Below are 26,199 nucleotides of genomic sequence, written 5' to 3'. Positions count from 1 at the left end.
CTGCTTCATACTTTCTTTCTCTTCTCTAAATCCAGGAATGAAGGGAATATACGTATGGTACTGATCTCGGAAAAAGGGGGAGTAATGGTTCATAGAAAAATAGGAACGAAAGAGTTAAAAGAAACTGGGGGGAGAGTGGGGGGAGGAGGGGGGTGGGAGAAAAAAAAGGATGTTTATCAGAGGCAGGGGTAAGGAAAGAGGCCTGAGAGAACAGAAGACCACAACAGGAAAGAGGGCATATTGTTTTGAGTTAATTCAGTATAAAAAAAAATTTTAATTTTTTTTTTTAAAGGGTCATCTGACACTGGCAAGTATTCTAAGAATTATTTTCTTTCACTTGCTCTTTTTGTCCAAATGCTGTGACACCTTGAGAAACTGAAACTCAACAGCTGTCTCACACACTCATACATCCACACAGCGAGAGAGAGACGCACGTACGCACAGAGAGAGGGGGAGAGAGAGAGAGATTTCTTATGCACAAATGTTCTTTCTTCTGACAGAAATGGCCATCATACACATTGATTATCTTCCTTTTCAGTGACCTACAACCCGTGTAAGTGAGTAACAAAGCCACGTCACACCACCTTACAGGCATGTGTACACACTGCTTGTATGGTCATCCTTTGGTGCCAAAAGTAACAAGCGGACAAAAACACAATTTCAAAAAATAATTTTCGGTCCTTTTCCCCCATCATAACTCGGTAGACTTCATACAGTGGCATTATACATACAAAATATTACTTAATCATGCACACACAAAAACTTAGAAAGGAATTTCCTTGCACACAAGCCAGTTGTTTCACTAATATTATTGGACTCTGGGTAGAGCAGCTGCCTCCAGGTGCTTATCATTGGTTTCCTGTGTCATTCAGTCAGGATTCAGTGACATGCAGACACATGCATGAAAAACAATATTTTTGGGGTATTGTTTTGAAAGAATTTATTGTTTTTGTCTAAGTGTATTCCTGTATGATTTTATGCAAAGTCACACAGCAGATTTTTACCCAAAAGCTGATTGTGTAGGAGGCATTTTTGTTGGTTGAATGACAGCAGTCATAGCCAGGCTTGTGTGTGGCATGGGGGTGGTTACATGATATGCAGCACACTGCACCATAGTGACAGCACACCTGTTGCAGGAGTAGGCTGAAACACCACAGTGAATGGAGCAGCTTGTCATTTACAGGGGTGCGAAGTCTGGCTCAACTTTCCATTCCATCCATTCCACAGTGCTAAGTAGGATTCATGTCCAGGGACAGCCACACACTGTTGGCCGGCAGTATGTATATGGTGTTACATGCTGTGTAGGGGCCACAAAAAGGACAGAAGACAGAACACTGCTGAAAGTTGACTGACATGTTTTGGGAGCATAATAACTGATGTAGACCTCCCGAAACCTGGAGGGGGTCAGGCTGGTGTTCTCTTGACCCTCTCCCGGGAGGGTCACTACCTTGTCATGGTTGGGAGGCTTAGTGGCCAGTGATCGAGCGAGCTATGTCGGCGGGGGCATCAGTGCTTCTTGGGGTTTTGCTGCTCTGGTCCCAGGTCTTGACAGCCTACATAGCCATCGTAGCTGTTAGGGTTGAATAAGTGGTGGTTTTTGTACTGGTGCCCCTGATAGGGCTTCCCATGCCGAACAGGTCGTGAGTGAGGCCCAAACTAAACGTGACCCACTGTCCCTTTCGCTATTCTCTGTTCTTCTTTTTACTGCCTCTTTTCTGTCCTCAGCTCCCCATCAAGCCTTCTTTTCCACATTCTTTTTTTCTCTGCGGCCTTCTTTAGGCCCGCCGTGTTTGCCGTGCGGCACGACCTGTGATGGAGGGGAATGAGATCCTGGGGATTGAGAGAGCACGCTGCTCTCAACACATGCCTTTGGCTCGGACCTCTCCTAAGACAGGCGGCACACATTGGCCCGTGTGTGTCAATCGGCTACCCCTTCGTGGGGCTGGGTCAAGACTGGCAGTTTAGAGGCTAACGAAGGTAACCCCCGTAGTGCTCGGTTCTCTGTCCCCGGGAGCTGGGCATGATCGGGGGGGATCACGTTGGAGCTAGGCTGTTGGTTGTATATCCCTCCCAAAACCTGGAAGGGGTCAAGCTGGTGTTCCCTTGACCCTGGCCCCTAAGTTGGACCCCATGGTGGGTGGGTAAGGGAGGGATGAATTTATAATTTTTTCAACATGAATTCCAAACAATTACACACCCCTACATTTGGAAAAAGACGACGACAAGGAACAGACGACTCAGACTCAGATTCGGAGGTCGTTGAGACCTCTGGATTTTGGCCATCGTGGCTTGTGATGGAGGGCGCTGATGACGACAAGCCCTTGTCGGCTCTCATCCCCTTCGCTATCCAGAAGGGCTTTCAGTGTCTGGCAGGATCGCTGAAATCCATCAAGAGGCTGAGGAGCGGAGCATTTTTAGTGCAGACAGAGTCAAAAAGGCAGACACAGCTTCTTCTCAAGGTGACCACTTTTGTGGATAGGGCGGTGAAGGTTTCCCCTCACAAAGGTCTCAACTGCTCAAAGGGGGTTATCAGATGCCCGGAGTTCAAAAGGTGTGTCTGAAGCTGAGATCAAGAGCGAGCTGTCCTCTCAGGGAGTGACCAACGTGTACAGGGTGACGGTGAGGAAGGGGTCGGACAGAGTCCCGACCAACACTTTCTTCCTCACCTTCTGCTGCCCGGATGTCCCCAAGGACATTCGAGTCGGATACCTGAAGGTTAGTGTAACTGTAAGCCTGTACGTGCCGTCCCCTCTAAGATGTTTTAAATGTCAGAAATTTGGACACGTGAGAGACCGATGCAAGGAGGAAGAGGCGTGTGGCACCTGTTCGAAGGCAGCGCACCAGGGCGATTGCGTCAGTCCAGCCCGGTGTGCAAACTGCGGAGGTGGCCACCCGTCCTCATCGAAAGACTGCCCCGCCTGGAAAAAAGAAAAACAAATCCAGAAGGTCAAGACAGAAAAGAAGATATCCTTCTTTGAGGCAAGGAAACAGGTGGAGGCCGCGTCACCTAAGGCGTCTTACGCCTCTGTCGTCAGACCCAGGACGGTGGACGTCGCGGTCCAGATGACGTCCACAGGGACACAGACAGACGACTTACCCACCTCGTTGGAACCGTTGGCCTTGGGTGGAGGCGCCGTGTCCACCCCTTCCCATCCTGTGCGGCAGTCCTCAGGGGCTGCTGGGCGGGAGTGGAAAACCTCAGGCGGAGGCACGTTGTCCACCTCCCGCCCCACCCCACCCCCTGGCCCCCCTCGCCCCGCCTCTCGTCTGCCTGGCCCTCGGGCTGGCGGAAGTGGCCGGAAACCCCCCGTACCTCCAAAACTCAAGGAGGGGTGGGTTGCGGCCTCGGCGGGATCGGGAAGGGCCGAGGTGGTGGATATTCCGACGTGGTCGGAATCAGAAAAATTAATTTCTAAAAATAAATACTCCATCCTGGCCGACCTTGAGCCACCGCAAGCAGAGGAGCAGGGGGTAGCGATGGAATAGGCTGCTGCTTTATGTTTTTTTAACCTTCTTAATAGCAGTGATCCACTGGAACATCCAGGGGTTCTACGCCAATTTCCAGGAACTCCAGCTGCTTTGTCGTGCTTTGAAACCTTCAGTGCTGGCGCTGCAGGAGACTCTGCAAAGAAATGGCAAGGTTTTATCTCTCTCTGGTTTTGACTCCGTTTTTAAGCCCGCTCAACCGAAGCAAGAGGGATTGACGGGAGGTGTCGCTCTTTTTATTCGCAAGTCCCTTTTATACAGTACAGTTCTTTTAAGCACCCCTTTACAGGCGGTGGCAGTCAGAGTCACACTTGAGAAAACCATCACTGTCTGCTCTCTCTACCTTCCTCCTTCCGTCCGTGTTCTGAGGCAGGACCTCATGAACCTGGTCGACCATCTCCCACATCCGTTTTTACTGTTGGGCGACTTCAGTGGACACTCCCCACTCTGGGGAAGCGAGGTGACATCAGCCCGAGGTCTTCTTTTGGAAAACCTTCTTTCCGACATGGACTTGTGCTGTCTTAACGACAAGTCTCCCACTTACCTTCATCTGTCCTCTGGAAAGGTCTCGTGTTTAGATCTGTCGGTCTGCGATCCATCGTTGGTCCTGGACTATGAGTGGAAAGTGCACGACGATCTGCACGGGAGTGACCACTTTCCTGTCGTCCTCCGCCCCACAGATGGAGAAGGTGACTCTCTGCCTGACCGCCTGAACTATGACAAAGCAGACTGGAGTTTTTTTTACCACGAAGATAAGAGCGGAGCTGCAGGAAGAAACAGTATTGAAAAGCAAGGACCCTGCTGACACTGACTCGGATCGTTTTAGATTGCGCCAAAGCAGCAGTCCCATCGTCTACCTCCAAGCCGCAGGTGCCAAGAACGCCCTGGTTCAACGCGGAATGTCGGGAGGCCCGTAAGTCTCGGAAGAGAGCGCAGCGACGCATCTTTCGGAGACCAGAGACCGATAGCGTTTGAACCCATCAACAGCTGAGGGCGAAAGCCAGGTATGTTTTTAAAAAGAGCCAGAGAAAGTCATGGAGAGATTTTAGCTCTTCCTTAACCTCCAACACACCCAAGAAGAAAGTGTGGAGGGTTTTAAAAAGAATTAAGGGCAAAAACATATGCCCAACCTTTCATCATCTTAAACTTTCAGACGCTCTGGTCACAGAGAAGAAAGCAGTTGCCAATTTGCTTGCCTCTACAATTGAACAGAACTCGAGATCTGCTAACAAATCTGCTCGGTTTTTTAAAGCCAAAAACCTGTCAGAAAAAACACCATGTAACTTTTTTTCCGACAACACAGACAATTACAACCTTCCTTTCACAATGAATGAACTTAAATCTGCCCTTCAAACCTATACGGATTCCTGTCCAGGAATGGACGAGGTCCATTATAAACTCTTAAAGCATCTTCCCCAAACCTGTTTGGACACCCTGCTTAAAGTTTATAACCACATCTGGGTCACAGGTTTTTTTCCACCCTCCTGGCGGAAAGCCCTCATAATCCCGCTGCCGAAACCGGGAAAAGACCCCTCGAACCCCTCCAACTACCGCCCAATAGCACTGACCAGCTGCATCTGCAAACTGATGGAGAAGATGGTCAACGGTAGACTGATGTGGAAACTAGAGACCGACGGCCTTCTGGCGAAAGAACAGTGCGGTTTCCGCAAGCATCGCTCTACCGTTGACCATCTGGTTCGTCTGGAAACCACTGTAAGAAATGCCTTTGTAAACAAACAACATGTGGTGGCCATATTTTTTGACTTGGAGAAAGCTTACGATACCACGTGGAAATTTGGTATTCTCTCGGACGCACAAGCTCGGCTTCCGAGGTCACCTGCCTCAGTTCATCCACAATTTTTTACAAGACAGACAATTCCAGGTAAGAGGCGGCAACACCCTGTCCGACATTCACGAGCAGGAGCTGGGTGTCCCGCAAGGGAGTATCCTGTCGCCGGCTCTTTTCAGCATCAAAATTAATGACATCGTTCAATCCGTTCAGAAGGGATCGGACAGCTCGCTGTTCGTGGACGATTTTCATTTCAACTGATGTAGAAAGCAGTGTCTGCTAGTGTCATAGAAAAACAGAATTTATGTTAATGGAGCGTTTTCTGTTTGCAGGTCTTTTTTCTGTGGCATTGTTGAATGCAGCTGATGCCAGCACATACAAAGCCTGGGTGGCCAGTAACAGAGGATGCTTTTTGTTGATCATGTGAGTACCTGGCTAAAAAGGAGTCTGGGACTGGTTTTATTAGTGCCAGGTACTTTCTACAAATGCGAACAGGTTCTGTTGTTCATATTCTGCTGTCATTAGACAATTTATTTTGCAAAAATAAATGTCTTCCCTCCCCTCTTCTCTGCCAAATTTAAGTGGACTAAGTAAGCTTACTGTGTTAGACACTTAGCCTAACAGCCTTTATCACTAGTATTTTTTTGGTCTTCACATGAGGGAGGCGGGGGGGATGGATTTAATGCCATGGAGTGATGGGGAACCAGTAATAAATCAGATGTGCTGAGTTGTGAGAAAAAAACGAGTGGTTGAGAAGGCATATCCAAAGCAGTATTTCAGAACTGCATTTGCCACCAACAAAATGGCCTGTTCAGCAGTCCATCTGTTCTAGCATGCAGTTTTGTGACATGTAAGAACATTTAGCATGTAGTAAGTATATTTCAGCCACTAAGGTTTGGAGGAAGGGGGCAGGAAGGAATTTTCATTTCAATTTCCCACGAAAATGAGAGAATTCCACAAAATATACTTTGTGAAATGTTACACTTTGTTTTTAACTTCACATGGTAGCATAACAGAGACATGCACACTTCCAGCCATGGCTTTATATTACAAAAAAGAATTGCACAAAATGATTTAGCTAACTGGCTTTAGGTATCTTACTTTTTAGATGACCACAGTAGTCACAGGTGAGTATGTGTACATAATTGGGGGAGGGGGGGTTCAGAGGTGGAGGTTGGGCAGAGGGAGGGGTGGGGTGGGGGGGTTGCAGGAGGTGGTATTAGTAACGTTTGCTATGTCATCTGTAAACAAGCTTCAGCATGACTTACAAACCTCAGTTTCCATGCCAAGTCTTTTATGAACTACAAATAAAACTGTTACTTGATGGCACATTGTTTCAGGTTGTTGGAAGTGGAAAATGCCCAGGTGACCCAGATGCTGCTGTCCCAGCTATCCCCACTGAAGAAGTATCTAAAGAAGATGACATTCAAAGGAGCAGAGATCTTGTTGAGGAAGCTGGAAGATGAGCAAGGGATGAAGGGCAAGAAGCCAGTGGAAATCAGTTTGTGAGGAGGCTTTGTGAGTGTCGTCAGTGGGTGTTGGTTGAATTGAAAATTTCAATGGAAGGCGGTCTGTGTTGTGTGCCTGAAGGCTGATTAACAATCTTTCCACACATCTGGGCTCTGAGCCAGTTGTTCACCACACTTTGTGGAAATTGTGATGTTTGATATTGTCCAGAGTGAACCCTTCCATCCAAGTCATGGGCAGTGTTAGAGGGGAGGCTAGGAAATGCTGCTGTTTGTGTTGGACTGGTCTAATCTCTGCAGCTGCCCTGGTAAACATGTTTCGTTGGAATGATACAGTTGTCTGTAGAAATGGGGTAAATTTTAAATATGTGACAGGGCCTTCTTTTAGTTACTAAGCTTTATTGAGGGGGACAGGCATTCTGCTTACTTTTATCAGTTGTAACATTTTAGTTTGACAAAACATCACTTCGTGCTGTGGCCATGAGCAAGAGGAGGCTGCCAGCTGGAAAATCTCTTTTTAAAAAAAGGCCATGCTGTGATGTGCAAGTGTTCCGTTTATTTATTTACGTTTGTTAATGTTTTGACTGCAGTAAAGTTTTTTCTTGTGTAATTTTGAAATTCTGAAATTTCAGCTGATTCATTTGAACTGCAATTCAAAAGATTGCACCAAAGTTATTCTGATGTTGCATGGCATGAGCTGAGAGTGGTATTTCTTTGTGTCACTTCTTGTTTGTTTGTTTTTTACCGCAGTCTGCAAATTATGAACATGGAAAATTAGGTCTAAACTGTGACTTTTGAGTTGTATTGAACCTATTTTTAGAGATTTTGAAGCAGTTTCTGTTTGTACTTTTTTGTTTGGGTTTTATTTCCCAAACAGGCAATAAAGCCTTTCTTAGTCAGTGGTACATTCTGGGACACTGGCTGTGTGCGTGTGCGTGTCTTTGTGTTTGAGTTTGTATGAGAGAGGTTGGTAAGTGCATTTGACAAGAGGGCCAATTTCCTGTTATTTTAATTTTATGTAGCAAGTGTGTTTATCATGAAAGGTAGGGTATGTGAAGTAAATAACATTTGAATGGAGAATGGATGAATGAACAGTTTTTGCTCAGTTTGAGTGGTCCTTAGAATTGATTGTACAAATGCACTTCAAAGTAAGCAGGGGGAATGTTTGTAAGCCAGTGGTTTTGGCTTCATATGGTTTTGGCATACAAGTACTTTTTCTTTGCACATTTTCCTGCATCTGTGAATTTCTGTGGGTTTGTAAGTTAGGAGCATGTACTGATATGTGAATGTGAAAGATGTCATTTTTTAGATTAATGATTTTTAAAGGCTTCAAATGTATCATTTTAAGCAGCCATTTGCTTTCTGAGGAAGTGTTTCAACAACAAACGATCGTCATTTTCTTCTTGCTAGGAGACATATTTTGAATAAAAATGTGAAATTGATGCAGTCTTATTAGAAAATAAAAATAAAGAAATATATGCTTTCGAGTTGAGGTTTTCCATATAATCTCATATAATCTTTGTACTGGTTTATGTTTCTTGGGCAGCCATGTTAGTGTTGGAACTGTGAAATGAATGTAAACTTCAGCATGTGATGTTGCTCTGTTACTGAATATTTCACTATGATTTAGGGTTACCTGTGGCCCTGCCACCTGTGAAACCACACACCATCTTTCAAAGACATTTACATTGAAAGTGGTATTACACATGTGTGAGAAGCGTCTCTGGCATGGAGTTTCTTTGATGATAATAATAATGAACACTTATTCAGTGCTATTTCTCAAACTGAGAAACAAGGGTTTTCCATACATTTACAAATCTCATGAAAATGTAAACGGTGAAATCATAAAGTAAATCAATAATCACACACATGACCTGCAAACCAATGTCATGACACCAGCCAGCCATCTCACTTACACACACACACACACTAACATAGTTGTTTTTGTGTAGGGGAGGAGGGGGGGAGTTCTCAGCCATCATGTCCAAGTGAACAGGAGAAATGCTTAAAGCTGGAATGTTGTTGATGAGAGAAAACATTTTTACTGCAAAAAAACAACAACAAAAACCCCACAAAACACACACACACACACGTAATTGCTCATGTATGCATACACTCGACACAAAAAACATTAACAAAATGTTCATAGCACTAATGAAAAGCAGTCTGGAACTGTTGCACAAAAAAATATCGGTATTGTTTAATTGAAATAGATGGGTCACTGGCGGGCAATGATATCAGTATTGTTTGACTGAAAAAGAGGGGTCTTCAGAGAAGAAAAGGGCTACAGAAGTAGAGTCTCTAATGTTATATTGAAGGGTATATTCTGATGGTGACTAAAGGATTTTGTTATAGATTGGGACACAGTGAACATAATTATCAGAACAGAAGTTTTGGGAATGGGTGTAGTGACAAAGAATCTGAGATAATCTGCAGCTGATTAGAAGCTGACTGTAGAGAGCTTGTGCTAAATCTGGACTGAACAGGACGCCAATGCAAGGATTTCAGAAGAGGTGTGTACACATTTTAGACAATATCAGAATCAGTCTCATGGCATTGTTCTGGATCTTTGGAGCTTACGAATTGATGCATGGGGGTGCTCTTAAAAGACACTCAGATTATGAATATGGGACAAGAATATTGTTAGCTGAACAGTCCAGTATCTGATTTGGGATTCAGCCATGAAACAACACCCATGCTGAAGGACTGGCACACAGATGCAAATGAGACACTTCACAAGTGATTTGTTTTTCATTTTGAGACTAAGCAGAAACACATCTCACATTTGTCCATATTAATAAAATATATTTAGTGAAACAACACCCAGTACTCTTTATTCAACAAAACAGTGTAATACATAAGGGCAAAAATACAAAACAGTGTAACACACGTGAGTGAAAATGGACAACTTTTAATTTCCTCAGTATGAAGTGGTTTATACAGACATATCTAAAAATTAAGATCTTTGGTCTGCATTACCAAAATCATGGTTTTTCTCCTGGAATTAAATTGGTAATTACTATATCTGTTATTAAAGTGGATCAAGAAAATCTTGTTCTGTATTTAAATGGACATTTAAAATCCATCCTTCAATGGGGGTAAAAATTAAAACAGCAAAGCACAAAAGTACAATATAAACTGTTCAAAAAAGAAACACAACCCATTACCCTGAACTACTGATCCTTTTTTTTTCTTCTTTTTTTTCCCAACAGGAAACTTGTTACACCATGAAGGTTTTGTTACGCCATGAAGGTTCTTTTGACATTCTATTCAGTTTCAAAGGTGCGGTAATTGGACAGTAACTGTCCAGTGAGCCAGTCAGAATCAGTAGGGGGTGTGACTGCCCTGGGCAGCAATGACTGCTCAGCACCGGCAGGATCTGATGAGATGGGTGATTACTTGTGGGATGGCATGCCACTCCTCTTCAAGTGCCTGGAACAGATCCGGCAAGTTTTCTGGCGTGATGACTCTGGCACGGAGACACAAAAAAAAACTTTTTTTTTTTCTTTTTTTTTTGTTGAAGGCTTTATTTGAAAATCCATGACTGACCAGAATTCCACGACTTTCCAGGCCTGGAAAATAATTTTTTCAAATTCCATGACTTTCCAGGTTTTCCATGACCCAAATGGACCCTGCAAACACAGCAATCGAAACCTTTGTCGACACCACATAAACCTGTTACATTCTATCCTCAAGCAGCAAATGAAATGTGGAAAATAATGAGCACCAAGAATGTCCATATGCAGGAAAAAAACCCCTGAGATTTGATTCTGGCAAAAGCAGCCAACCAATTGCAAAATGCAGACTTGATCCTCGGGCAATGCAGAGAGACTCACCTGGAGCTACACAAAGAGATTTGTGGGAGAGTAAAGATAAGTATCCCTAGTCTGTTGAATTGGGACTGTTTCAATTTGATCTGCATATGCAAAACGTTACAAGCAACATCACCTAAAGGTGATTCATCATAGTTGATTAAGAGGATCATCAACTTACTCTGGTAAGAGAACTGACAAGTCAGATTTGTTGGCCATGGAAAGCCACTGTGTGCATATGTACACATATATACATTTTTTCAGCTGTCGGACCATTGTGCAAATATTTAATATCCATGAAGCACAATTCATTTGGGAACATGACGAAATCATTTACTGATCTTAGGTCACTGCATGTACACACAGACTGGTGACCATACCACTGACCGGTATATACATACAGACTTTGGTCATTTCACTGTGTTTACATTGTGAAAACATACACAATAAAGAAATACTGGCACATGCTGTGAATGAAACAAATTTGTTTATACACAAGGTGACTTACATTACCATTTGACCCAGAACTAGACCTTTAAAATCTTGCACCACACTGTATATATCCTTGAATTCATCTGTTAAAAAGACGGTTCATTAAAAAACTAAGATGTGACAGACGTAACAAAAACTCAAGTAATGACACATAAAATGTACCAAGGGAATTAGAAAATGCACTAAGCTGTTAAGATGCACAAGAGATAGTAAACAATTTACAAAATAACTGGCTTCATTAATCTCGGGACTTGGTATAATAAATGGTCTTTGTTCATTTGACTTCTCACTGACAAAATCTGCAAACAGTATAAACCACAAATAATAATATCCCTTTACTCTGTCTCAAATTCTCATGGGTTGGAATGACGTTATCATGACATATATCATTTGTAGACCTAAATAAAGCTGCATTTGTACAATTCTGTGTTCAGCGTGAATGAAAATCTAGACTGAAGACAGTTCAATACCAAAACAATAAACAAACATGGTAAACTGTACTCAGTGTGTATAATAAAATAATTCCTTTCAAGCCAGTTTTGCCTGGTGCTTTCCATCAGTTTGCTTAATGATATAAAAAAAAAAAAATTTAACAAAAGGTATGGGGAACAAATCCACAAAATTCTTAACCTGACAGACAAAACTGAAAATATAATACTGAGATTTTCCCATCACTTTCAGTTTAGACTGAGCTGTATACACTACTCACAACTGCTGAACTTACTTCCAATGAAAGGCCCCTATCGGGGTCCCACTGTCCCACATTTCAGACATAGGCCCTGATCTGGGCCTTAGACAGTTTTGAATTTTTGGAGTGGCACTTAATTTCTATAATGACATTATGAGCCATGAATATCTTAACTGACCTTTCCACTCTCAACTGCAAGCAATAAATGCAGTGTGTGTTGTGGTCTTTGCGAGCAGGAGAGTTATTTTTGTGGTGATTGATTCATGTGAACAACAATGGCGTCTGATCCAGTTTCATCTCAATCACAAGGCAGACAGAATTAGTATTCCGAACAAAAAATATGGGTACTTTCATCATCTCACTGTATGATAGCATAAGAAGGAAGTTTTATATTTTGTCCCCAACTAACTTGTTACTAACTTGTTATCTTACTGATCATTTTTGAAGTTTTCAGTTCATTAACATTTCTTTTTTTAATTACACATACTTAACCGTGACCCACTAGTGCAGACTCTGGCAGGGGTCTGACATTCCTGTCCTGTGCAAACTACTATCCGCCTATGCAGAGAAAACGAAAGTAGCTACGGCTGATAACCTCCCGGAAGTAGGTAACCTCCCCTTTGCCCCCCTGACTATCACCCTCTTTTTCTGGCAGCCATCATGACTCCCGTTCCTGTGCTCTTCATACGGCTAGGTTTTTCATATTTTCTGTCTGTCTGTCGATTCTCTGGCGTTCTTGTTTTTTGTCAAATCATGTCTCTAACCAGGTCACATAATTTTTTAGCTCGATTGGGCGATCGTGCTAAAATTAAGGCACGATCGCAATCAATTCGCTGACACTCTGGGCCCTCCTGGCCTCTCAACAACGCCAACCCGCCGCCTCCTCCACTTCCTCCGGTCAACTCCAGACCTCCACCACCTCCTACACCTCCTCTGGTGACTTCTAGAGGTTTGTTGCCCCACACTCAGGTCAGTGCTGCCTTTTATGCCATTTTTATCGATCCGCAAACGCACTCGATGCGATCCGCATTTTCTCGGCCCTACCAGTCGGCAGTGCATGAGTCGTCCTCCTCTATCTCTTTACCCATACCCACAGTTGCACCAATGGAAGGTACCACAATCCCTTTCGGGGAAACACCACCATATGCTTGCTTTGGATCCAAACGCTAGACTGGGCTCTATGTGCGATGCGTCCGTGGTGGCGGCCGTGACATCGGATCACACGACCCCCCACGCAGCATGCCTCAACTGTCTCAGATCCAATGGTGACAGAGGCACGTAGGGATGCCCTCCCCATACGTAGGGAGGAAGGTGGACCACTAGGGGACACGCTCACCCATAAGCGTGCACCCTCCCCCTTGTCCAAGGGAGGCAACCCCTGCTTCGGCACCCTTGCCAATGACTGGCGCAGTTATTTCCCTTCCACCGGCACTGCTCCTCGCCTACAGTGCGGGTGCGTGCATGGTCCAACCAAGCTATGCGGTGATGACCCCATCTGCCACACCGCCGGTTGCTGCTGTTTCCCATCCACTAATGGCGTCTCAGCAAGCTGCTCAACCAAACAACCAGCAACACATTGCTAACTTGCTGCAGCAATTATGCACCACTCTGCAGGTACGTGTACGGCCCATTGAACTTCAGCAGTGCTGGTTTCTTCTGCCCCATCGCTAAACTCTGCTGTTACCACGTCGGAGTGCCTCTTAATAACTCAATCCTGCCACTCGGCAGTGCTCAGGCCAATCTTGTCTATCCTTTTATCTGTCAACACACAACAGCTGAAAGTCGGTCTTCTCGCAGGAGCTATTCGCGAGATTAGACCTCCGTTCAGCTACAGGGGTATGCACATCCAACAGCAAGCTGACAAGACTTGCCACCCCTTCGTCCATAACACTGGATTACGGCGCCATCATGCCACACGCCCCGACCATCTCGCGTCCGATGGCGACCGATTCAGGTAGGGACGCCCAGGGCACTAAGGGACAGTATATTTATTCCCCTTGCGGCTGTCTTCGCCTGTGTCGGTTACAGTGGCATCGAACCACGGACTCTCACACGCAGCATGACACTCCTCCCTCTACAGCGAGGAAACGTCACACCAGGGGATATGTGCTCTAGAGACACCATCCTTTTCACCGATTATCGGCGCCAAGGGAGGCAACTCCGCATTTGTAACCTAGGCGGTTGATGCTGTAGTTACTTCCCTTCTGCCTACACAGCACGTCACTCCTGCCCCCCATGCTGTCCACCAATGATGTTTTTTCGGTTTCTCATTGGGTCCTGCTGCCCATTCATGGACTTTACACAACTTTGCACAGCAACTGCACCTTTCTTGCTGTTTCTCAGGCTATGTGCCACTGAACTTTTGAGTTCTTCATCCCCCCCACACTTGCACACAGTCCTCTGCAGGCAACCAATCCTATTACCATTCTCTTCTTGTTATACACAATAACAGGAAATAAATCACAATATTTCCCTTTCTATTCTTTTTTATTTATTATCAAAATCAATAACAACAACGACCCCCCCCCCCCCCCAAAAAAAAAAAATATATATATATATATATCTTGCTACATTTATACACATTTCTATTTACACTTATAGATGTATACTTATCCCTCGGTATACACGTGTGTGCGCTTATGGGATAGGTTCATACGATTTTCATATTAACATGTACAATTATATTTCTATCTCTATTCACTGACATCTATTCATTGAGATTCCCTACATAGCAATATAGGCACACTTGCATTTGCGTCATTCTGTTCACAATGCCCAGAACTCTCTGCATCTACATACTGGCACATCCCTTATATATAGGTGCATACACAGATTCCTTTCCATTACTGATTATGCACACTTATCCATTTACTTGGGTATATCTATGCACGCTACACATATGCTTATACAGCCGCTTATTTCTTGTGACTCAATCTCTTGTCATTGCCCTTCTTCCCCCCCTTGCCTACAACTCCACACGGGCCCAACATCCTAGCCAGCCCTCCCATAAAGGGGTGTCTATCTTTGCCTTCCAAGTTTTAGCAGGCCCAAAAACTGCCCACTGGGCAGGAGACAATCACCCTAAGTCCATCTCTTCCACTCCTCACTAGTAGCAGAAGGCCTGGGTAATAATTGTTTTCCTCTATACTCGAGAGAAAGGCATATTGTCGAGGACGGATGCGTCTCATAAAGCACAACGAACCGTTCATTAGCCACAGGGGTGTACCTTTCTGCCCACTCATACCAGCATGGCAGATGCCGCATTCAAGCACATTAGTTCGCCCCGTCACCTTGCTTGAACAGAGATCCAGCATCGACGTCTCAAACAACTGGCGTTCGAAAGCACTTTCTGCACTTGGTCTTCCCTGCCCAATCCTTTCAGCCTCAACACACAACCACTGCTGTGGTTACAGATGGGCATTCCTTCTCAAGCACTGTCTTTCCAGTGAGACACTTCCAGGGGTTTCTAGCCTAGACAGGCTATCCCATCATGCAGCCCCAGCCTTCAGTCAAGGGCCTGTCAGAGGATGACTTTGTTGTCTTTCAGACACACGGTTGCACCACAAGACCCCGTCAACTCCTTCCGGCTTCCTTACATTTCAACATAACCTGCATGGTGGGCACCTTCATCCCTCAGGCACACAGCAGCTGTTTCCTGATTTACCCATGCTGATTGGTGTCCTACTAGGACCAGTATATGATAATCATTCGTGTACGACAATGACCATCAGAACAGCAGAGGAGGCAACTGCTGTCCCGACTATTCGGGCTGGACTTATACAATTTATAGTAGAGAGTGTTTTGCCCAAGTTACATCCCCACTCCCTCGATCAAGAGGGCCTTAGGACTCACCATTGGGACGGATCCCAAAGGCTAGTTAGCCCCCAAGGCTACAGCACTAAGTCCCAGTGCAATTTGACTTCTAGTGTGAGAGACATAGTCCTTCATGAAAGACTAAACTGCAAACGATTTCGCTTTGCAATTAAGAAACCACTGGTAATACAGCTCTCACTTTGCTGTTGGCCATACTGAAAACGTATGTCAGATCAGTGCTTTGATGTAAATGGCCAGTACAACACTTTTCTCCCTGCCCTGCTCCATCCCAGACTTAGTGCGCACCACACACAGCCAGAGGCCTGTCATGCATCTGGTCCCCTTTCTCACTAAAGAACCTTCAGCGAAAATTTTCCCCATGGAAACCCTCTTCCATTAGGAATTCCACCACAAAATGAGACTCACTGACCTGCGGGCACATGAAGTGCACTCCCACAGCCTGATCCAACCCAGCCATTGACTGCCGACAACTTTCTGCAGGTTTCTCCAACATGCCACACTGAGGTAGAGAAGCCACCAAGCCTTCCATATGCCCCTTCGTGATGGTACACTACCTACACAGCCTTGTCCCAGAGACACCAGGGACCTCAAGTCTCTTGTTGTCAAATGTCTGCCATTCTATGCATAGGCAACATGCCAATGCTGTTTCTTGGCAGCGAAAATAAAGTGGTGGGGGGAGCGCCTGTCGCCTGTCAGCTCACATGGAGGAGCTGTACAGATCTGGCTGTCATGCCAAAGGCAAGCCAAACATGGTGGGCTACCTCTGTCTCGTGCCACAAACACATGTATCACTTCCACTACTGGCCCACAACCAATGTGGAATCATCAGATCAAACCACATGTGCACCTCCTTGCATTGACGCTCAACCGCGCTCAAGTGAGACAACCCTATAGGGTACGCGTTTCCTTCCCTTCCTTTGATTCGAAGGGCTCTCAATAAAGTGTGGATTCAACACACTGACCCGATTTTCTTTGCGCTACATTTATCAGCACAGCTGTGGTCCACAGACCTCTCCCACAATACAGCTGCGGACCTCAGTCTTCTTTGCCCGCACCAATATCCTTAGGTGACACAGTACACTCTACCTTCATTGAATTCTACTTGAGGGACGTCTATCGCTTTAAGGATGATGGCTCAAGAGGCACTGCCTCTGCGGTAGTCACACAACAGGCCATTGCAGCGCACTGGCGATAGAACAGATGAGCCCTCCACCTTGTCGTGCCATTCTGCACTAGTGGGTCACGGTTAAATATAAATTTTCTACCTAAAATTACGTTTAAGTAACATACTTACCGTGACCCACATTTAAGACCCTCCCATTCCTCCCTGCTTTCTGTTCTCCTTGCACACTGCGCTGGTTGCGGCGATTTGCCGTAAAAAGAGGGCGACAGTCAGGGGGGCAAAGGGGAGGTTACCTACTTCCAGGAGGTTATCAGCCGTAGCTACTTTCGTTTTCTCCGCATAGTCGGATAGTAGTTTGCACAGTACAGGAATGTCAGACCCCTGCCAGAGCCTGCACTAGTAGGTCACGGTATGTTACTTAAACATAATTTTAGGTAGAAAATTTCCTTTGGCAATTTTACTTCTTACCCATACAAACGGGTCATCTGTGTGGAAAGTCAGGGGAGCTAACCGGCAGTACTAGGAACAGATGTCTGTCATACATACAGTCCAGTCAAAAGGTCAGGCCTTAAAAGCCTACTTTCACCATGCACAATGCGGTCAACAATCATTATGCTATTTTTTTTTTTATTCAGTAACTCATATTGTATACTTGCACCAAGTGGAAAAATGTACATATCACATACACATTTTTCAACATGAAAATATATCCAGCAAAACACAAAGTGAAATAACACACATACACATTCATATACAACATTTCAATAATGAAACATATATTATCACATCACACCATCAAACACACATGTTCTTGACAGAACTGGGAGATAATGATTTAAGTCTTTTCACTTCAGTGTATTCATGAAATTTACATTTCAATCAGTTATTCTACCTCAGCAACATGAACAATGACACATGGTACAGGTCATTCATCCAGATTAATACTTCTGTACTTAGGAGTTTACAGTTCAATAAATAGTTAGTGTCAGCTGAAAGAAAATCTGTGAGGAAGAAAAGAAAAAGTGGAAGCCAAATCGCTGAGGCAATGTTCAGATCTATTAAGAGAAACAGTTACTGTTTGGCAGAATTCATCTGAAAGAGATACATCTTGTGATCTACACGCCAGTAGATGCCAAACTGGGGAAACAGCTAAGTCCCTTTACCAGTGACTGCTCTGAAGCCCCTGGTGCTACACACATGAAGTAATCAGTCCCATGTGTAGACGGCAGAGGGAAAGTAACAGAAGTGTTGTTCACAGTGTCTGCAGACAGAACTGGTCTTGGTGTGAACTGCCACTCATCACAATGGGGTACTCATTGATGACAACTTGAGCTGAAAGGACAGTAAATCACAGTACACGTGCATGACTAAAGGTCAGCATCAAACATAAAAATCAGTGTCATTTACAGCAGTGATTTGTGAGAAATCAATGTGTGCGTGCGTGCGGGCGGGCGCGCGCGCACGCACACACACACACACACACACTGTATCGCAGACATATCCACAGTTTAGGGGTAACTGCATTATCAACAACAGTCCAGTCACTCATTTGCATACGCTTACTTCATTGCAAATAGCGACTGCCTTGCTGCATATTTTGAAGCAATATCTCAGCTTTTGGCTCAATTTTTGATGCGTTCTTTTTTCACATGCTGTAAAGCGAAAAGGTGTTGAGTGTGTCAACATGGCTGTCCATACCTATGGTACAGGAGAGGTGGCTAGTGCTTTGTTTGATTTTCCACACAGCGTCGACAATAGCAACTACAAAAATTTGAAAGAAAACGAAAGTAATCTTGCTGATCAACTGTAGTGATTCTGATCATGTTGATGATGATTACATGTTACAAGGTACATCAACAGGAAGGAGTCTGGGGGTGTATTAGAAGTGGGTATAGAAAAAACAACAACAACAGTAGTTTAGTCTGAAACATTCCATTTGGGGTTTTCATTTACTGTGAAACCCTCCAGATGAAAGCTTCAAGCCCAAATATTGTTTACAATGAACTTTTGTGTAGTAATATTGTGTGATAGTGCTTGGGTGGAAGGTGTGTGGGTGGGTGTATGTGAGCGGTTATGTGTAGTGTTTATGTTTGAAACAACAGGTTAGTGGAGGAAAAAACATAACTGCACTTGATTGTTGTGTCTAATACATTTGCTTATATGTTAGCACCATTTGCTCCCATAAATAAATGTGAATTTTTTTCTTCTTTTTTCCCCAAAATATGTTGAGTATCTTTTTTTTTTAACTCACTGGAGATGTGTCGGCACTTCAGCGCCGGTGCTCTGCCCACTCAGAATGACGTGCTGTAATGTATGATTCAGCGGATCGCAGAATTTTTTTTCATACACTCAGCAGTGTTCAATTAAAGGGAAATTAATCAGGCTGTCTTGAGGGATCAGTCTAGGAAAAACTGAGTTATTTCCCCTCAACCATTAACCGCGTGCAAGGCTTTTCTTCTAGACTTTTCTAGACTGCGTGAAAGGTCGATCTTTTCATAACCAAGATGGTGGCGAGACGAATGTACTCCCTGCGTGAGGCTGTCGAAACTGTGATAGAAGAAGGATCAGACATTGAACGTGACCTCCTTGACACTGGAAGAATTCTTTGATGATTTTTCTGATGATGATGACATTCAGTTAGTACCAGATGATGATTTTCAAAGTGACGACGAAACTTTGCTGACTGACCTCTACAACACTGAGACAGAAATTGACAGTGACACTAGTGACGGCCATACTGCAAGACAAGATGACTTGATGACTGTAGATATTGACGATGAGGAACAAGAGGACTTGTATGAGTGGGTAAAAGACCTGACAAACTTCCTACTGGCTGCACCTTTCACAAGGACCCCAGGACTCACTGACTTTCAAAGACACGTCCAGTCCTGTTGAGGCGAGTGTGTTTACAATTTGATACTTTGCTAATTTATTTCTTGTGTAAATAATGTTGATTTTTACAATTTGTAATGAATAGATTAATATAAAATTACCATTTTCTGTGTGTGCATTTATTACATTGTGTGGGTGTGTGTCTGTGCAATGGGTGTGTCAGTGTATTATGCATGGGCGTGTCTGTGCATTTGTGTTATTTATACTGTCACTCCTGAATTATTATGCATGTGTATATGCTGTGTAATATTATTGTTTATTTTGCATTTGTTTTTCTTTTCTTTTTTTGCCCTTTTTTTGCAATACATGCAAAAGCTTCTTTTTTTCTTCTTTTTTTCTTATGACAGCATTGTCTGTTACAGAAATTCAAAACACTTTACACTCATGAGGAGATCTGCCAGACACAGGAGCAGACACAGGGAGACTGAGGCCAGGCAGTCACTGGCCTGCTAACATTCCACCCACCAAGGAACAGCAGACCAGGAAAGCACAGAGAGGGTGCAAGGTGTGTTATGCCAAACACAAAGCACAAGGAGGTGGAAAACGCAAAAACAAAAAACAAAGCCACCACAATCATGTGCAAACAGTGTAAAGTGCCCCTTTGTGCTGTTCCATGCTTTGAGGTGTTCCATACAGTCAAGGACTACAGCAAATAATAATCTAGCTGCAGCAGAAATGTGTAAATAGGGTGTTTTTTTTCTTTTTCTCTAGGGATGGATTTGTATGGTTTTGCTTTTTCTCTCTTTCCAGTGTTGTCATCTTCTATTTTTTTCTAAGTTTGTTGTGCAACATTTGACTTCAAACTGATTCATGAGAATCAGGGAACCTTACTGTGTGAGAAAATCATCATATGCTGCCTTGTGGATTAGCTCGTGGATATGACATGCCTGGTGAGTACAGTATACCTTTTTTCAATTTTTTTTTGCTTTTAGTATTTAGTGACATAATTTAAAATATTGAAAAATATTTAGCAGCATTTAATGACAAAACTGTTTTAAAATGTTAAAAGAAGAGATGGTAAACTTTCTAGTGATATATAATTTGTATGTCTTTGTCTCTGTGTGAAAGTGTGTTAAATTTTTCAAATATGCCCATATTTGCCCATCACAGTAAAACTACATGCACTATTTAACTATGTCTCCATAGAGTTAATCTGAGTTATCTTCCCCTGATTGGGAGTTATCTCATCCTGTCAAAACTGAACTTATGACAATATATTCTCCATTCATTTTCCTTCAAGAAAACATATACTTTTACATACGTTTGAGCGTGGCTTGATTTTTTTTTTTTTTTATTTTTTTTTAAGAGGTTGGTACCGGTAATTCTTTTGCAAAAATCACAATTTGAAAGGGTTAACTGAAGGCTCCAACTCAACTCTGGTACAACAGGCTGAAAAATGACACAGGTAAAGAAAGGAAAATGAATTTAAATAATGGTCTCTCTCTCTCTGTTTTTGTTGTTGTTGTTGTTTTCGTTTTTTTCTTATTTACTGTGTTGTGTTTGGTTGTTGATGTGTTGTTGTCTTTCTTCCAAATGTACTTGTGTATGTAATATTATCCTGTTATGTTTCTGTTATGAACATTAATCTTTTTCTTTTAATGAAAAAAAAAAGACTGAAGTTCTGTATCAACAGGCTCATGGCTTCAGAGTGACAGTGCATTTATGTCATTGACCCATAATTTCTTACAGTGGGGCACCTGCTGAGCTCACGCATTTACTTTGTCGCTGAGTGTATGCAGTCTGACTTGGTTGCTGCATTTGCTTTCCTGGCCCTTCACTTCCAGTCTCCATGTAGGTCAGTGTTTGTTCTCCCCCCAACTATATTTGTAAGTAGATATGGTGTGATATATATGGATCAATCCACACACTTTGATGCATCCTTGAAAGTGAATCTTGCTGGTGTGCTAATGTAACCATGGATGCAAAGATCAACATAATACCTGAGTTCCTTCTTCTTGGTGGCTGATCTTCCTCCTCCTCTTCCTTCCTTCCATAATCCAGAAGGTCTGTCTGCATCTTGGCAAAGTTGATAAAAACCTGTTTAAAGGAAACCAAGGTCACCAAATGCAAAGAAATCACAGGGACTGATCATCAGTCATCCTTATGACAGATCTGTTTCTTATCACTTTGAGAAGCAGAGTGACCTTGAACTGCTCAGAGCTGAACAAAGAAACAAGTTTAAAACAGGAAAACACAACAAAGAAAAAACCAGCATATGTCTGTGGCAGTGGCAGTGACAGGTGTGAGTGAAATATGAAGAGCAAGCATTGTGGAGAGGGAGGGGATTGAGTGAGTTAAGGAGACACAGAGAGAGAGTGAGAGGGTGTGTGTGTGTATGTATACCATGCTTCTCTTTCAGGCAATATGATTTTGTGTCAAACCATCATGTATGTGTAATATATGTTGCATGGTCTTGTAAGTGTTTGAACATGCCATTGGGAAGAAGACAGATTAAAAAATATGAGAAAAAAAATAAAAAAAATAAAGAAAAGACAACAGAAAGGAGAAAAATGATGATGGAAGGAACAAAAAATAAAAATAAAAAAGACAACCAAAAAAAAAAAGATTAAAAAAAGACAACCAAAAAAAGATACAAAAGACAACAACAAAAAAAGAAGAAAAAAAAATTAGAAAGAACCTTCCAGGGATGCTGAAACTATCCTGCTCATTTGCAGAACTTTTAGGCATCCACTGATTTCTCCTAAAATAAAAGATAAAAAAATTAAATAAAAAGAGCAAGTAAGCATGCATGTTTTTGTGTTTCATCTCTCTTGATCATCCCAAGACTGGGAAAGTTGGGTTCCAAATCTCTCTCCTGTCAGTAACAATCGGAAGCTAGAAGTTAATTCATGGTCTTTGAGACCTGGAAAGGGGAAACACAGGTAAATATTTGTGCTGCTTAGTGATGGTTGTGGTTGTAGTGAGTAGAATTCCTTAAAACTGTCCCTTTCTGCCCATGTCTTATGTACAGACAAATGGAGAATACCACCTTGACCAATACACCAGTACAACACACAGTGTAACCACACACACACACAGACACACACACAGACAAAGGCTTGGCACTACACAATCCGCCACCACTTTGTCTCTGGACATTAATGATAATAATAATAATAGATTGTACTTATATGGTGCAAACTCCCCATTTTATGGGTTCTAACTTCTAAGCACCTCACATGAAACAATACATATACAATAGTGGATAACATACCTCTGCACATAAAAAAATAACACATATATGTGTATCTTTTTATTATAATTGAAAGGTACACATATGCATGCACACACGTGCATACACACACATACCTATGCACACACACACACACACACACACACACACAACACACACATCTGACCCAAATGTTTTTCTTTTTACATAACTGATGTGTGCAGGGTGATCAGTGAAGTGTGTGTCAATTACTCGTTTTTCTCTTTTGATATTTGCTGATGGGCATATTAACTGAGCCGAAAGAGTATTTTCTGTTTTGGTTGAAGCAGACAATAAAACATTTTTGAATAAATCAAGACAATACTACAAACTGCAGATATGAACAATCACACACGCACACACATAAATACAAACATACAAAAAAACAAACATACAAAAGACACAAAATTTGCCCTTCACAGACACACACACACACACACACACACACACACACACACACTGAGTGTACACACGCTTGAGCACACACAGTAAATTCTGAGAGAAATCATGGTATTGTGAGAAATCGTGGTCACTGCCCTCCCATGTTTTCTCTCAGTTGCAAGAGAATGTGTCTTATTAAAAATATTTCCTTTGTCATCAGAGTTGGTTTCTTGTCTTTTCCCATTGCAAATCTAAGAGAAAAATGAGAGAGAGAAAAGAAACGAGAAATGGGGGAAACGACAACAACAATCATGATGATGTCAGCGAAGACAACAACAATAAATGATGAAGGTGATGGCACAGTACTGGTTTAAAAAAGTGTGAATGTATGTGTATGTCAGTGAGTGAGTGAATGGATGAGTGAGTGAGTATGTGTGTGTGTGTGTTCCCTTATGTGTGTTTACTTGGCTGGTTGATTTCGTCTTCTTTCAGTCTGTTTTTAAAATATTTACATGTTCCAAGTGTCTTCTATAAAACTGATAATCTTTTTTCAGTGCAGTCTTGCATGCGAAAGGATGCTGACACAAACAGATGAAGAAATGACCAAGCATGAAATGAAAAACATAAATAAATGTGACATAAAAGGCTGCTTCACAACAAAATCAAAACTATTTGGTCCAGTTTCACGCACCCTACGAGAGGGTAATGCATTGTGAAACACCTTTTTTGGAATCACATTTATGTAGAAAGTTGAATCATTTTAATGTTATTCCCAACACCCAGGAAATATTCGGTTCAAGTCATATTATATTATATTATATTACATAATATTACATAATATTATATTAATATTTCTCTTTGAGTTATATACATTGCCCAAATTTCATTGTTTGCTATTGAATTCTGATGTTGAATTTGAGGTCGACAAATTGCAGTGATCCACCTTATGTGAAATACAATAAATAGTTGTGTTTTAGTGTAATTACTGTTCATGTCTTCACTAACGCCACCGTCATTATCATGATCGTTGTCGCCGCCCCCCTTTTCTCTTTTTTTTTCTCCTTCTGATTTCTCTCTAAGATCTGCATTGGGAAAAGACAAGAAACCAACTCTGATGATAAAAGAAATCTTTTTGATAAAAATAAAGGGGACTTCCCATGATTTCTCACACATTATGAGAAATTGTGGGGCGGCCCCCGCGATTTCTTGCAATTGAGAGAAAATGTGCAAGGGGAGTGACCACAATTTCTCGCAATCATATGATTTCTCTCAAAGTGAGAGAAATGTGGGACTGCGAGAAACCGTGGGCTTAAAGGGTGGGTAAGACTGTAGACACACACAGGAGAAGGAAGACTGTAGGCAAACACAGGAGGAAGACTGTAGACAAACACAGAAGGAGGAAGACTGCAGACAAACAGGAGGAGGAAGACTGTAGACAAACAGGAAGACTGCAGACAAACATAGTAGGAGGAAGACTGTAGACAAACATAGATGGAGGAAGACTGTAGACAAACACAGGAGGAGGAAGACTGTTAGGAAGACTGTGGAAAAACACAGGAGGAAGACTGCAGACAAACACAGGAGGAGGAAGACTGTAGACAAACACAGGAGGAAGACTGTAGACAAACATAAGAGAAGACTGTAGACAAACACAGGAGGAGGAAGACTGCAGACAAACATAGGAGGAAGACTGTAGACAAACACAGGAGGAGGAAGACTGCAGACAAACATAGGAGGAAGACTGTAGACAAACACAGGAGGAGGAAAACTGTAGACAAACACAGGAGGAGGAAGACTGCAGACAAACATAGGAGGAAGACTGTAGACAAACACAGGAGGAGGAAAACTGTAGACAAACACAGGAGGAGGAAGACTGCAGACAAACATAGGAGGAAGACTGTAGACAAACACAGGAGGAGGAAGACTGTAGACAAACACAGGAGGAGGAAGACTGTACACAAACAGCTATGCTTCATCACACCCGAACGCCTGTTTGAACAGGTAGATTTTCAAATTTGTTTTGCAAGAGGACAGTGTTAGTAAGTGACAGAGATCCAGAGGAAGACAATTCCAGACAAGTGCTTGATACTGAAAGGTCCTTTGGCCAAATGACTTTGAAGAAGTTTTTGGAACCCGAAGAAATTTTCAACAAAAGATCTGAGAGAATGGGAAGGGGTGTAAGTATAAAGGACAGAAGATAAGTAAGATGGGAAAGATCCTTCAAAGTGGTGATAGGCCAATATGGCAAGTTTGTACTGAATTCTGTACTGGATGGGTAACCAATGAAGTTGACATAAAAGTGGGGTACTTTCTGAAAATGATTCTTATAGCATTGTTCAAAATCATCTGAAGGTGTGACTGCAAATCAGAAATTAGCTCCCTTTCTCACTTTGTCAAATCTTTGCACTCACCTTTCAGGTCTGGCCTTAAAACCTATACTTCTTTCCAAAAAAGCTCCCCTCTCCCCTCCCTCTTTCTCGTCTATGCTGTTTCTAGCTTGCTATTTACATGAATTTATGTTTTGTCTTCAATTCCTCAGAATCAGAGCTGTATATGCATGCAAATGACTGGTGTGGTAGCGCTTTGATTTGTCTTTGCGCAAGATTCAGCACTAACCAAATACTTTTATGATTATCATTATTATCATTATTATGGCCTTATCATCATAATACAGCCCAGTGCCAGCACCTGATCCAGTGTGGTCTGTGAGACAGAATAGTCCTCTACATCAAACTGTGCCTTGGCCTGCTCCATGGTGGAGAAGAGCTGGGCCAGGGAGAGGCCTTGTGAGGGCAGCTGGTACTGCAGCATGTTGTGGTGCTGTTCTCGCAGTAAGGCCTGGCTGAAGTGCTGTGTGATGAATGCCTTCACTGCCCCCATGGCTGGGTTCTCACCCCCCACTCTCAGGATGATGGTATAGCCATCCCCAAACCTCACAACACAAACAGCCATCATCAAAATGTAACAAACATGCAAAGAGATAAACAAGAAAACCAACAAATAAAGAAAGAAAGTCAACAACAAA

The 26,199-nt window shown here is 42.9% G+C and overlaps 2 protein-coding genes across 6 annotated transcripts in view; one reads left to right on the top strand and one right to left on the bottom strand.

Moving 5' to 3' along the window:
* The window catches only part of LOC143295392 (pumilio homolog 3-like), a 61,097-nt gene extending 52,878 nt beyond the window's left edge, over positions 1-8,219 (top strand). For both annotated transcript variants that reach the window (XM_076607063.1, XM_076607064.1), the window contains exons 16-17: positions 5,608-5,698; positions 6,616-8,219. In XM_076607063.1, coding sequence (XP_076463178.1) covers positions 5,608-5,698; positions 6,616-6,784 — 260 coding nt within the window. In that variant the 3' untranslated portion in view covers positions 6,785-8,219. The remainder of the gene's footprint in view (positions 1-5,607; positions 5,699-6,615) is intronic.
* A 1,114-nt stretch (positions 8,220-9,333) lies between these two features.
* LOC143295389 (phospholipid-transporting ATPase ABCA1-like) overlaps positions 9,334-26,199 on the bottom strand; it is a 177,073-nt gene continuing 160,207 nt past the window's right edge. For 3 of the 4 annotated variants that reach the window (XM_076607059.1, XM_076607061.1, XM_076607060.1), the window contains 3 exons: positions 25,863-26,106; positions 21,523-21,619; positions 17,054-18,022 (listed from right to left, as the gene is read on the bottom strand). In XM_076607059.1, coding sequence (XP_076463174.1) covers positions 17,943-18,022; positions 21,523-21,619; positions 25,863-26,106 — 421 coding nt within the window. In that variant the 3' untranslated portion in view covers positions 17,054-17,942. Of the gene's footprint in view, positions 10,174-17,053; positions 18,023-21,522; positions 21,620-25,862; positions 26,107-26,199 lie in introns of those variants that run through there. The other variant, XR_013057013.1, reaches the window with a different exon arrangement.

Source organism: Babylonia areolata, chromosome 20 (genome assembly GCF_041734735.1).
Source record: "Babylonia areolata isolate BAREFJ2019XMU chromosome 20, ASM4173473v1, whole genome shotgun sequence".
NCBI lineage: Eukaryota > Metazoa > Mollusca > Gastropoda > Neogastropoda > Buccinidae > Babylonia > Babylonia areolata.
The sequence above is the reverse complement of the archived record's forward strand: the minus strand, read 5'-3'. Positions and strand labels throughout refer to the sequence as shown.